Genomic DNA, 14,062 nt, shown 5'->3' on the forward strand with positions numbered 1-14,062 from the left:
CGCAGTATCGGTATGACACCTGCCGAGGCGTCCGAGGAGCGTAATGCACCGTTTGTACAGGATCACCCCAGCAAAAGCCCAGATGCACGCACGGCGCGGCGACGCTATGCTGTGAACGATGAAGTGAGAATTGCTGTGAGCAAAGCTCATTTCGAAAAGGGCTACACACCCAATTGGACTGAAGAGGTGTTCGTCGTGAATAGAGTTCTACCCACCCAACCACCCACCTACAACATTCGAGATCTCATGAACGAGCCTATTCAGGGCAGTTTCTACGAACATCAACTGCAGAAAACCAAGCAAACCAAGTTCCGCGTGGAGAAAGTCCTCCGCAAACGCCACGGACAGTCTCTGGTCAAGTGGAAAGGCTACCCGGACAAGTTCAACTCCTGGATTGACAACGGACAATTGAGCAAGCTCTAGCTGCCCACAAGAGCAATCTTATTCTTATTATTATCATCAAACATTGACATCATCGTAAACAACATCATCATCATCATCATCATCATTGGAAACGGCCTCTTGTACGGGCTTGAAACGGTGATAACCGAGATTATGTGCAAAAATCGTGATAGATATTCAGGTAAAATATGACATTTAACAGTTGAATGATTAGTACCAAATAGATATTCAAATGCTGATTATTTCACCAGATAGATATTGAATGACAGATGATGTTACTTTACCAAATAGTTATTTAAAAAATGTGATGTTATCCATAGTGATATTGTTGAGAGGCATAGCATAAAAATTCACTATGCGGCCAAACGACACTGGGCCACAAAGGAATTCACCCGCCGTCTGTTATAAGACCCTCGGCAACCACGAAAACACGTAATGGCCCACCTCAAGAGGCAAAACGACAGGCGGGTACGCAACATACCCATGACAACAGGATATTTGAGATCCTGGCTTCTCTCTACAAAGAGAGAGGCAAGAGACTTTAGGAATTGAGTTGTCTCAGGCCCGCTGAAACCATAAGTCGAGAACACCAGTGGGGTGAACGATCCTCGCTCGACATTCACAACGCGGCTGGCATATTGATTCTTTTTTGCCCGTTCATGGGACTTCAGCTGACTCAAGGCTTTTGATCGAGACAACACGGACGCTGCGGGATGGGTAATCCGCACATCAAAAAAAGCGTCTTGTTGCCACGACCAAAAGCCCCGAGCCCGCACGTCAAGACGAGCCTCAGTACTTCTGTTGAGCGAACGCCCTCCTGGTAGATCCTCACCACCGCACGGCAATAATCTAGGCTCGGTCTCGACGTCAACAACACCTGCCTCTCTCAGGAGACCGGCGACAAGGTCTCTCACCTCGTTGTGCCTGGCGATTGTGTACCCACCAGTAGCGCAAGTGAGGGCGTGTGCGGGATTGAGATCCACTCCACACACGCATTTCTCCGGCAGTCCACTCAATCTGTGACCATACCGGATGCATAGAGCGTCCCGGAAATCTGATTTCTTTAAAATTGTTCCATGTTGCCAGCGGGGAGCCACCGTCAGCCACGATGATAGACCCTTCTCATTTGCGACTTCTATCAAAAACTGCTGCTCGGCAGTCAAGCATGGCTTGATATCGGCTTGGCGACGACACACATCCCCGATCCTGGCCGCACGCGTTGTTCTTGCAATGTGCCGTGCATCGCCCACTGCATCACGAACCGGATCATGTGTCAAGATTAATTGATCCGGATTCGCCAGCACACCAATATTTCCATCAGGCTGTGCGATTTTCTCCTGGGCTTCCATCTGTGGCACACAGGAAACGTCAGGAGGGCTTGTGTAATCGCCGGTCAGCAGCAGCTGTACCAGAGGCTTGGTCACTGCCCTTGACGCAATAAATTCAGCAGGTGCACTAGCCGCCAGAACCGGAATGGCAAGGCCACCATACCGGACGGGGAATGTCAACAGCTCTCTCTCAGGACTATCAGGACGGACACCATCGCCAAGTAGGGCCGGAAGCAGACGTTCATCAATCACGGTGTCGATCGCCGTCAGGAGCTCTGGGGAACATGGCGAACAACGAATGTGATAGGTCCAGGAGCTCGACAAACCTTTAGTTAATACGCTATAGGCTGCCTGTGGCTGTGTGGTTGCCATCGAAGACAATGTATCCAATACCCGTCCCCACTTCTGGACACGCCGCTCCATAAAGGAAGAACAAAAATCCTCGCTGCCAATCACACCTCCAAGATATCGGTTACCATCAGTTGTGATGACGACGCCAGAGCCCTGGAACTGTAGCCGAGCATCCTGTTCATACTGAGGCTTTACAAGGAGAACGGTTTTCTTGGGATTCGGGAAATACCCATAGCCTGGACCAATCTGACTGATATCGTTCCAATATGACCATAGTGATGTTATCCTACCTCCGGCTGAATCGTCATCTGCATACCATCCCTGCTTTACTGATACGTTGGTATCCCGAAGTCGCCTGATCAACGGAACTGTCGCAAGAGCGTAAATAGCCATGGCCAACGGATCCCCCTGGCAGGTCCCTTCACGGGACAGAATCTCACCACCTCCCGAGACAAAGAGGCGGATCGGGCTGCCATAGGTGTTGCTGACGATCTTGGACATAGCAGGGATCATCATCATCATCATCATCATCATCATCATCATCATCATCATCATCAACTGTGCGATTGCATTTCACGCAATTATGTTTTAGCTATAATAGAAATAAAAGTCTAGTGAAGTTATGGAGAAAAAAAAAATTATGTAGTATGTAGAAAAAATAATAACATCAACATCATCATCATCATCATGTGACCAAGCCGCTTTTACGGGCAACAATATTATGAATATAAAACGCAAGGTATTGTAAGAGCAATTTTCTGAAAATAATGTTAAAACACGAAATATTAAAATGCATTATCACACCGTGATCATCATCATCATCATCATCATCATCATCATCATCATCATCATCATCATCATCATCATCATCAAGATCAGTAACTCATTAGACAAATGGAATTGATATGGTACAGGGTGTGACTAATGATAATTGTGATTGTCAACCACAACCATCATTGTTCAGTCATCCAGCAGTGCGATGCGGTGGTGTCCATGTGCAAGTGTGCTGACACCGTCCGCTCGGATGTATCGTTTGCTGTCGAACGGCGACAAAGACGACTTGGTCATCGTCTCGGTGAAGATACGATGCGAATGGCTGCGCAGGGTGGTCATTGCGTGTGACATCCTCGTCCTGTCGACCAGACACTGACGGTAGTCCGCGATCGTGAATCTTCTCGTCACCGCTCTCTTGACGCCCTTTGCACGCTGACCACTCTCCTCGCCATCGTACGCGTACATTTTGGACCTGAGCGCCACGAACTCTGTCATGAGCTTCCCTCCGAGCTCGTCCTTAAATTTACCTACAACCTTCTTGTTACTCTCGCTGTACAGAGGACTGTCGGGGCTAAAGTTGCTGGTGTCGTACTGATCGGCCATACTCTTCATGTCCGCATAGAGGTCCTCCGTGCGGAACAGCAGCACCAGCGAGTCCGTGTCTGTGTACAGCAGGCTCATGCGGTCTCCGTAGCGTGGCTGGAGCTCGTCATAGTAAAATCTGTACATCAGCTCCTTGCTCAGCTCCAGGATGCTCATGCCAACGTACACCGGCTTGTTGAGGTGGACCGCAAGCTTCCTGTTCTCCACGCCCACAAGCCCGTTGTCGAAGAGGACATGGCGGACGTAGGTGGACTTGGCCACGGCTGTGAGAATGGTATCTTCCTCGTCTTCCACACGCAGCAGTCTAATGGAGATTCTTCTCCTCACATTCTCCATTGTCTTCCCAAACACAGCGTTATTCATGAGTTTAAAGAAGTCCTTCTCGAAATCGTTCTTCGCCTTCTTCCGAAGCTCCGTGTTCAGCTGGATGTAGGGCTTCATCCACGGAGCTTGGCGGAAACTGAGCACGCGGTGTACAGCATCGATCCTCAGACCTAGACGACTGTACAGCCTGAGGTTACGATAGTGTGTTACGTAGCGCTGCTTTGGCATGAGGTTCGGGACCAGTTTCGGAGCACTCAGTCCGGAGACAGGATCTGCTGCAATCAAGTCGCGCTGGTATGGCGACATCATACTCTCGGTGATGGTTACACGCTCCGGTGCGGGCGGGTAGTCGTTCAGGCGATCGTGGAACTCTGTGGGCACTGACAGATCGCACTCCACCATGTACCCAGTGTCTGCGTCATCTGGCTGGGTGAGGATCTTCTGCAGGAGTTCGTCACTGGGGGCACACCACTGGAATTTGGATGTCGGCAAGTGCTGCGACATGGCCCAGCCGTACAGGTTGTTCGCGTCGAGGTATTGAAGATATGTTGACGCCTGCTCAGGGTCGTGTGAGCTCATGTACTTGTTGTTCGCCCTGGCGTGGCGGTGTGACGCCATTGTAACACCGCCACGAAGACCGCGCTCGACGAACAGATGCATGTCCACGTCGTCCAGCAGAGTGAGCGAGATTCCTGTATGTTTCAGAAGGGCGTCCCACGCGAATCCAGGCAGGGTGTAGTAGTGTGTCGGGTCCAAATCGTACGTGGCCATTGCAGTGCATCTAAATTTCTCAAACACATCTGCAAGAAGGTGCACATCGGTCTTCAGGTAGAGATCATGGTAGTCGCCCATGTCGCTGCAGCCGAATGCAGTCCACACACGCTGGGCATGGCAGTAGTCCTCATCGCTGATGTGGCACTCTGAGAGGCGTGAGTAAAAGTCTTCCTTTGCAGGAAGACCAGTCTCGGAAAACCTAGCGCTGCTGTTCATGTATTCGTAGGGATAGACACCTTTGCGATGCAGGAGATCCAGCAGGTTATTGCTAGACGAGCCCGGTGCACTGCTGCTGCTGCTGCTGGTGCTGCTGGTGCTGCTGCTGGTGCTGCTGCTGCTGCTGCTGCTGGTGCTGCTGCTGGTGCTGCTGCTGCTGCTGCTGCCCGGGGCGTTGTTGCTGTACGACGAAGCCAGGGACTTGAGATGAAAGAACGAGTCGCGAGGCGTGTTGCTCACTAGCTTGTCCAGCGATGCGTTCAGAAAGGAAAGACTGTCAATAAATCGGAATCTCCCCCACGAGAATGACACATACCGCTCCATATTGTTGGGTATGACAGTAACGCGCCCCTTCACCTTGCGTCGACGCCGTCCTTGTCTGTCAATGTACTCCTCAGTGTTCATGGACGTGAGGCCGATGCTGGATATCAGGAGATGTCCATCATACCCTTTCAGGTTGTGAAATACAACGGGGATGGGATGGTGCTCTGGCACGATGCGGAACTTCAAATTGCAGGCGTTGTGTGCAGCTCCTCTGTACAGTCCGGTGAGGTGGTCGTGGTCGCGCACTCGATCAGCACCCTTCAGTTTCTTGCCACAGATCCAGCACTCTGTGGCATTGCGGAACTGCACCTCTTCATCATCCGTGATGATGATAGGACGTATGTTCTTCAGGTCTTCCTCTATGCGCTCTTCCTCCTTGGAGAGCTCTTCGAAAAGCTTTTCAATCGGATCATCTCCTACATATACAAAAGTAGAAACAACAACAAATTATTCATCACTCTTTCCTCCTTTTTTTTCATAAAATATTATCTCTCTTATTGACCACTGGATATTGTGAGAATAAAGATTTAACGACTGGGTATACGATTAACGCTGATATTTCACATTTACACACACACACACACACACACACACACACACACACACACATTGAGCAGTACATTTAATTAGTTATGCTGAAGGACTCACCTCTGAACGTGAAAGTGTTCTTCAGTACACCATCAGAGCGTACGACGACATACGATACTGCACATGGTACGTGTTCAGCTTCACGAACAGTTTGCTTCCCATGACGCTCTGGAGACGTTGCTTTCAGCAGACACTCAGTATCGGCATAGATCACATACGGCATTTTCATCTTCCGCTGTATCTCCGTGAACTTGAGCTGCTCGTCTGCTTTTGGCATCTGGACTGCCGCTGCCTTCACATCGCTGCAGTATAGTTGATGCTTCTTCAGAGTGGTATCGCTGCGATGTGCGGAGAGGCATCGCATGCAGAAGAACCTCTTGTGTTGGGACTTTGTCTGGCTGGCACATAGAGCGCTAAAGTCCTTTATCCAACAGTAATGGCTAAGGAGATCATCTTGCAGGATCAGGAGATTTATTGCATTGTCACTACCTGATAACTTTATGGGAATGATGTGGTTTTCTTCAAATGCAAACACGTTGATGTTTAGCGAGTTGGCCTTCTCCACCCTGTACACATCATCTATGGTTGCAGGGAACTCTACACCGTCAAAGTTGAGACTCTGTGCATACTGCGCATACTTGCTCACACGTTCTGCATGTTGCACAGCTGGATGCAGGGCAGACAGAAGAGCCCACTTCAGACACTGCTCGTCGTCATTCTTCACATTGATGATGGCCTTTGACGAAGCTAGCTTTTTAGGTAGAGGAAGGTACGACGACATGCGCATTGGACGATACTTGCAAATATCAAGATGTGCAGTTTTCACGTTACTCACAGCCCAGCCTGAACCACCTTGCACCCAAGCGTCCACCTTTGCAGTGATCCCGTCGAAGGCGGCGGTTAGTAGACCTGGAATGTTGCTCACGTTCAACACAGTCATAGGCCGGCTTCGGAAAAATGGAGAGGCGTAGACGATTGCACCTGCGGCATTGGGCTTCTCAACAGTGACACAAAGAACCAGTACAGCTTTGAACGGCTGGATGCCTAGCTCGTGCACCATTGTTTCATACAGATCTGGCGATAGGTCGTTGAGAACGCCAAGAACGTCCTTCTGCTCGTCTAGGAAACTGGATCTATACTCTCTCAAGAATCCACGAGGAGCTGTACGAGTCAAAGTAAGTGCGGATTCTTTTCTCAATTTTGGGGGTGAAGAGCTGTCATCCTCACCAACTCCCACATCACTATCACCACCGCCACCGCCGCTTGAACTATGCATCCGCTTCATGTTTCAAAGGAGTAGCGGTAGCGCTGTTTCACCAACCTGTGATACAGTTGCGGGTGTGAGCTGCGGTTTATATACTGTGTGGAGTGTGCAATGAGTGTTGGTAGAATGCAGTACAGAGTGCATGCTATTGACAGGTTCTTTTTGCATCGATGTTCGAGATGTTTCTTTGTAATACAAATATCGCATGCTATTGACAGGTTCTTTTTGCATCGATGTTCGAGATGTTTCTTTGTAATACAAATACCGCCGCTAAAAGTGCTTTCAACCCTATCAACTTACATGTCTGATCTATTGGTAAGAAATGCATTGTGTTTTTTTTTTCAGTTGTACCTCCACTACCTACCAGTACAATTGAAATTTAAATTTACGTTCCAGAACTTTCGACGGGTGCGATCTTGGAGATGTTTCTGTGACATACAATTACCGCCGCGAAAGGTGCTTTCAACCGTATCAATCTACATTCCCAACATACACTTCATCAGCGGGGAAGTTTCCAGAACACATTCCCAGACAGTGACTCTTGTCAACAACCACACCCACCACTTTAAAAGCAATTATGACGCCGAGAGGCACTTCAAACACCACTTAATCATTAATCCAATTAAATATGACACCTGGCCCACTTCAAAACCATTTCAGATCTCAAGTGGCCACTTCATTACCACGTATCCAATTAAAAGGTCAAGTGGCCACTTAATTAACAACCGCAAAGTTCAAGTACCCATTCATAAGGTCAAGTGGGTTCAACCTTGGCCCAGGACCGGCTCGGTCCCTACTACTTAAGTTAACCTTTGGTATCTCCTGCCATATTTTGTTGCTTCTTCTTGCAAACCATTCTATCGCGCCCCGTTACATTTTGTAACCTTTTTGTTGCTTGGCACTGTCGATGCCGTGAACCACATGGGCACAGAGACACACACACCCTCCCATACTAGGCCATAAGATTTCTTTTTGCTCGCTCGAAAACATAACATAATTCTACACTGAAGCTGTCAAGCTGGGTGAAGTCACTGAAGTGTCTTTCAAGATATTATCTAAATATTTATAACGTGTATCAACTAAGAGTTATGTCACCAAAGCTGTTGAATTAGGGAGCCTCCCCAGAAGATAATCTTCGTTGAACAGACTCAAAAAATGTGTCACAAACTGTGACTGAAAGATGGTGTAACACGAATTTAATCAACCCTACCATACATGTACATAATTTCTGAGTTTTAGAAGTATCAAACAATATCAGAAATATTCTATAGTTCTCATGCGTGGCATAAATCTTGCACAAATGGAAGTTTTCATAGCTCTCGATGAAATTGTTTTAAAACGGATTAATCATATCAACACATGAATTGTTTGCACTTCTCAGGATCACCATGGCAATGCCGATATCCAATCAGTGTACGACGATACGCCAGCTCCTGTCTGTCATCAGCATGGGTTAACAAGACCATTTGATCATACGTCCTCTTCATACAATGGCACTCCTCCAATTCTTGCTCTTTTCCAGCTGTGGGTGCAGCTTCCAGAATGGCAGGTGGATAGGGGACAACGAAGGATGGAGATGATGGGTCGACATCAGAGACGGGAGAGCAAATCCATCGAAGGCTACATGTGGATGGAAATTGATGAGGAAAGACATATGTATCGGGGAAGTAGCAGCCCTGCTCGAAATGTTTTCCAGTTGGGGGAAACACATGAAGACCGTCCTCATACGTTTCAACAGGAGGAGCACATGAAGGTGTCGACGATTGTGATGGAGTTGGCAAAGGTGTTGATGTCACAAGAGTGGCTACCACCACCAGAATCGCCATGCGAGACGCCACGTTTACATCGACCTGTGCATTGGGACAACATTGAGATAATATCGAGATCATGTCAAGAAACAGAAGTGATGATGTCATACTAGCTTTACAATGAACCGTTTTATGTTCACAGAGAATTCCAGGAAATGATAGGTGAGTGTGCGGATGATGGTAGTTAGGATTATGGCGCCTGAGGCGGTACAACATTCTAAGGGTAATTTTGTCTACATTCCCCCTGTTCTAAAAGCAAAACCAAAGGATGTTGCAGAAATATGAATAATCTAAAAAGCTGGATAGAACTGATCTTACCTTCGCCATGTTTTCCAAGTTTGGGTCTGGAGCTTGCGATAAGACCTTCACAGTATAGTACGTAGAAGAAATTTTTCTTTTCTCTTAGACTTTACAAAATCCCAGTGGAGTATCTTTCTGCAGACTGGATTTTGGCAATGGTGGTTTTATAGCATGTTGCATTGTGTAAAGTGTTAGTTTGCCAATCAGGGTAGAAAGCAAGCGAAGAAGAGATTGTTTCCTTCAGGGAGGTTAACTGGTGATTGCCTTCAAGGATGGAAGTACAGGTTCTTGATTGTGCGAAAGAGGAAACATGGTAGAGAAAGCAAACGACAGTAGCTTGGGAAGAATAGAGAAATATGCACAGGTTGCTGGGGTTCATCATGACATGTCCAAATCTTTGTTCCTTGTCTTGGTTTGTCATAAACCAAGATCCAGTACACATTGTATTATACCAGTCTGTTAGTGTGATTTAGCTTGGTGTTAGCCTTGCCAGGCATGCAGAGCACTGTTTGATTTTGACTAAGTATCAAGCCCAATCATGTTGCTTGCTGTCAAGCCGCGTTGCGGATGCATTCTGCACCCTTCACTTCACATACTCCTCAATCACTACTCGTATTAGACCTTACTAGTAGACTGGCAAGCCCACTAACCTGAGGCAAACGCTAAAACAGAATGTAGATCAGTTTTAATTTCCGATGCATCCAAACTTCACGCTGGTGTCACGATGGTTTCCTGTAGCCTAGTGTAGGACACTACACTATAGCAGAATACTAGGAAAGGGTTTGCTCCCCACCAGGGAGTAGTAAAACACCCATCCTAGCGTTAATTTACTACTCCCAGCAGCCCACACTGGAGCCAGCAGTCTTTTCCGGCGACTTGACTTGACACTTCACTGACTAACGGCTGCTATCCAGAGCACACAAGGAGTCCATGGAACCTTCGACTCGCCAAACCTTTAAGAAAGCAACACTGCCGGCTCTAAACATTATCAAGTCCAGTCGGCGGAAGAGGGCGAGCTCCAGTGTGGGGAGCAACCCCTTTCCTATACAAGTACAAGTGCAATTATCGCCGAAGTTGTTTTATACGTGCACAAGTACTACTATTTCGTACACTAAACTGTATACACTGTTTCCAATATGTCCTCTTCGTGCTAGTACCTGTACATCACTAGTATTTTGGACCAATTCTAAAGGGGCGTATCAGTTTCAAGGTTTTCTTGAGGGACGTTTTCAAGGCCTTCCCACAGTTGATCTACACTCCAAAAGATACTGAACTGCATCATATTCATGTACATGTACCTGTACATTTTGACCGAAATCGGGGAGATCAACTTGCACTCATACAGAGTTCTGTGGTATTCTCAGACATGCTCTATTCACAGATAGGAAAATACTTGGCACAAAGGCAAAGAGACCACTAGGACGGTTTCGTAAAGCTACCTAAATATTGAAGATATGGGACCCGATATTGATACTACAAGTAGTAATAATGATATTGTGAAGGAAACATCACCAATAATCATTCACCTGTTAAGCGTTGGTATCTGAACACATGCCACATTTTGTTGCTGCATCTTGCTACGATTCTAGCGCTGAAACAACTCACGTTGTTTCGTCACATTTCACGCCATAATCGTAGCTGTTTCTGTTGCAGTTGCTGCGCTGTTGCTGTTGCTGTTGCTGTTGCTGTTGCTGTTGCTGTTGCTGTTGCTGTTGCTGTTGCTGTTGCTGTTGCTGTTGCTGTTGCTGTTGCTGTTGCTGTTGCTGTTGCTGTTGCTGTTGCTGTTGCTGTTGCTGTTGCTGTTGCTGTTGCTGTTGTTGTTGTTGTTGTTGTTGTTGTTGTTGTTGTTGTTGTTGTTGTTGTTGTTGTTGTTGTTGTTGTTGTTGTTGTTGTTGTTGTTGTTGTTGTTGTTGCTGTTGCTGCTGCTGCTGCTGCTGCTGTTCGTTGTTGTTGTTTTTGTTGTTGTTGTTGTTGTTGTTGTTGTTGTTGTTGTTGTTGTTGTTGTTGTTGTTGTTGTTGTTGTTGTTGTTGTTGTTGTTGTTGTTGTTGTTGTTGTTGTTGTTGTTGTTGTTGTTGTTGTTGTTGTTGTTGTTGTTGTTGTTGTTGTTGTTGTTGTTGTTGTTGTTGTTGTTGTTGTTGTTGTTGTTGTTGTTGTTGTTGTTGTTGTTGTTGTTGTTGTTGTTGTTGTTGTTGTTGTTGTTGTTGCTGCTGTTGCTGTTCGTTGTTGTTGTTGTTGCTGTTGTTGTTGTTGTTGCTGCTGTTGCTGTTCGTTGTTGTTGTTGTTGCTGTTGTTGTTGTTGTTGTTGTTGTTGTTGTTGTTGTTGTTGTTGTTGTTGTTGTTGTTGTTGTTGTTTTGTTGTTGTGTAAATTTATTGTCACTTCAAACAGGAATACAAGCCTTCTGACATGAAGTCGACAGAGAGGGGATGACCGAGGATTAAGCCCATGGGACACAGAGAAATATGACAAAGAAGAGACTAGATTTTGCAGTGACCGAGTCGGGAAGAAAAGGCTTGATCATTTGTCATTTTTACTTTTCGGTGCATCAGGTCCCTTGGCAGTCCCCTCATCTCCCAAATTGTCACGGCCCGAAATGATGCTACCCACACTACCTCCCAAACTAGAGGCCAAACATCCAGTAGTCTCTTTCTCCCCCCCCCCCCTTCATGTCCCGGCCAGGACTCCACAGTCTCTATTTTCTTAGTGCTGACCGCTTTAATGCACTACCCGCTATCATTCGATCCCAGCGTAGATCTACCTTGCCTGCTTTTCGCGTTAGCTGGTCACAATTTCTCCTTGGTCACCCTGTAATACGGCCATAGGCCTGTTGGGTACACCCAAGTAAGAATAATAAATACTAACGTTACTACTACTACTACTACTGCAGCTTGACCACTCTTTTCTCATTCTGTATTTTTGTTGTATGTGTTATATCCCAAAGCACAGTGAGGGCGCTGGGCAATGTGAACAGAGTGGATGTTAGGCTATAGTCTATAAATACCACACCCGACAAGAAAGGGATATGAGGACATAAGGCCTAATGGAAACAGTGTGTAATGCGTATTGTGTAGTGTCCTACAGGAAGCCAACGTGACACCAGCGTACAGGATGCATGCATCGGAAATTAAAACTGATCTACATTCTGTTTTAGCGTTTGCCTCAGGTCAGTGGGCTTGCCAGTAAGGTCGAATACGAGTAGTGATTGAAGTATATATGCAGGGTGCAGAATGCATCCGCAACGTGGCTTAACAGCAAGCAACAAGTTAGTTTCATGATTGAGCTTGATACCCAGTCAAAATCAAACAGTGCTCTGCATGCCTTGCAAGGCTAACACCAAGCTAAATCACACTAACAGACCGGTATACTACAATGTGTACTGGATCTTGGTTTATAACAAACCAAGACAAGGAGCAAAGATTTGGACATCATCCCAGCAACCCATTCATACTTCTCTATTACTCTCAAGCTACTGTCGTTTGCTTTCTCTACCATGTTTCCTCTTTCGCACAATCAAGAACCGGTACTTCCATACTTGAAGGCAATCACCAGTTAGCCTCCTTGAAGGAAACAATCTCTTCTTCGCTTGCTTTCTACCTTGATTGGCAAACTAACACTTTACACAATGCAACATGCTATAAAACCACCATTGCCAAAATCCAGTCTGCAGAAAGATACTCCACTGGGATTTTGTAAAGTCTAAGAGAAAAGCAAAATTTCTTCCACCTACTATACTGTGAAGGTCATATCGCAAGCTCCAGACCCAAACTTGGAAAACATGGCGAAGGTAAGATCAGTTCTATCCAGCTTCCTAGATACTTCATATTTCTACAACATCCTTTGCTTTGCTTTTAGAACAAGGGGCAATGGAGTCCTTAAAAAGTTGTACCGCCCCAGCCATCTTAGTCTTAACTACCATCATCATCCGCACACTCTCCTATCATGTTCGTGGAATTATCTATGAACATGAAACGATTCATTGTAAAGCTAGTATGACATCATCACTTCTGTCTCTTGACATCATCTCGTTCTGATCTCAATGTTGTCCCAATGCACAGGTCGATACAAACGCAGCGTCCCGCATGGCGATTCTGATGGTGGTAGCGACTCTTGTGACATCAACGCCATTGCCAACTCAATCACAATCGTCGACACCTTCATGTGCTCCTCCTGTTGAAACGTATGAGGACGGTCTTCATGTGTTTCCCCCAACTGGAAAACATTTCGAGCAGGGCTGCTACTTCCCCGATACATATGTCTTTCCTCATCGATTTCCATCCACATGTAGCCTACGGTGGATTTGCTCTCCCGTCTCTGATGTCCACCCATCATCTCCATCCTTCGTTGTCCCCTATCCACCTGCCATTCTGGAAGCTGCACCTACAGCTGGAAAAGAGCAAGAACTGGAGGAGTGCCATTGTATGAAGCGGACGTATGATCAAATGGTCTTGTTGACCCATTATGATGACAGACAAGAGCTGGCGTATCGTCGTACACTGATTGGCTATCGGCATTGCCATGGTGATCCTGAGAAGTGCAACCAATTCATGTGTTGATATGATTTACCCGTTTTAAAACAATTTCATCGAGACTTATCAAGACTCCCATTTGTGCAGCATCCTTGTCACGCATTAGAACTATAACATGTTTCTGATATTGTATGTTATCACTCTTCTATATCGACCTCCACTAATTCGCTTGTATCGACCGCTTGTATCGACCACTCAGGCATTGTAATCTTTCGACTTTGGAGGGACTTAGAATTTTTCTCTCCACTTCAAAAAGAGGATTTGAAAGAAAGAAGACAAAGGAAGAGAACAAGCAGGATTTGAACCCACAACAGTATGGATCTCAAGCAACCCCTTATACCACCTAGCCACTGTGCTGCAGATGCTGAAACCTGTTGTTCTTACAGTCTTGTACCTAAAATAAGCGGACCTCGGTCTTTTACTCGGCCTATATTTCCCATATAGACCTCGTCTTGGTCAATATCCTATACATACTTCTAA

At 46.4% G+C, this 14,062-nt stretch overlaps 1 protein-coding gene across 1 annotated transcript; it reads right to left on the bottom strand.

Moving 5' to 3' along the window:
- Nucleotides 1-2,597: 2,597 nt before the first annotated feature.
- On the bottom strand, nucleotides 2,598-6,627 carry LOC135822471 (uncharacterized). The gene is made up of 2 exons (XM_065335243.1): nucleotides 5,745-6,627; nucleotides 2,598-5,512 (listed from the first exon to the last, which is right to left on the bottom strand). The coding sequence occupies exons 1-2, from the start codon at nucleotides 6,622-6,624 to the stop codon at nucleotides 3,042-3,044; spliced, it is 3,351 nt and encodes a 1,116-aa protein (XP_065191315.1). The 5' UTR covers nucleotides 6,625-6,627; the 3' UTR covers nucleotides 2,598-3,041.
- Between the last annotated feature and the right edge of the window lie 7,435 nt (nucleotides 6,628-14,062).

Source organism: Sycon ciliatum, chromosome 8, assembly GCF_964019385.1.
Source record: "Sycon ciliatum chromosome 8, ocSycCili1.1, whole genome shotgun sequence".
Lineage (NCBI taxonomy): Eukaryota > Metazoa > Porifera > Calcarea > Leucosolenida > Sycettidae > Sycon > Sycon ciliatum.

Excerpts from the sequence above, each read along its gene's own strand:
- LOC135822471 (XM_065335243.1), bottom strand. The coding sequence starts at position 6,624 with ATGACTGTGTTGAACGTGAGCAACATTCCAGGTCTACTAACCGCCGCC. Across the intron at positions 5,513-5,744 it reads GAACACTTTCACGTTCAGAG|GAGATGATCCGATTGAAAAG; the intron begins GTGAGTCCTTCA and ends TTGTATATGTAG.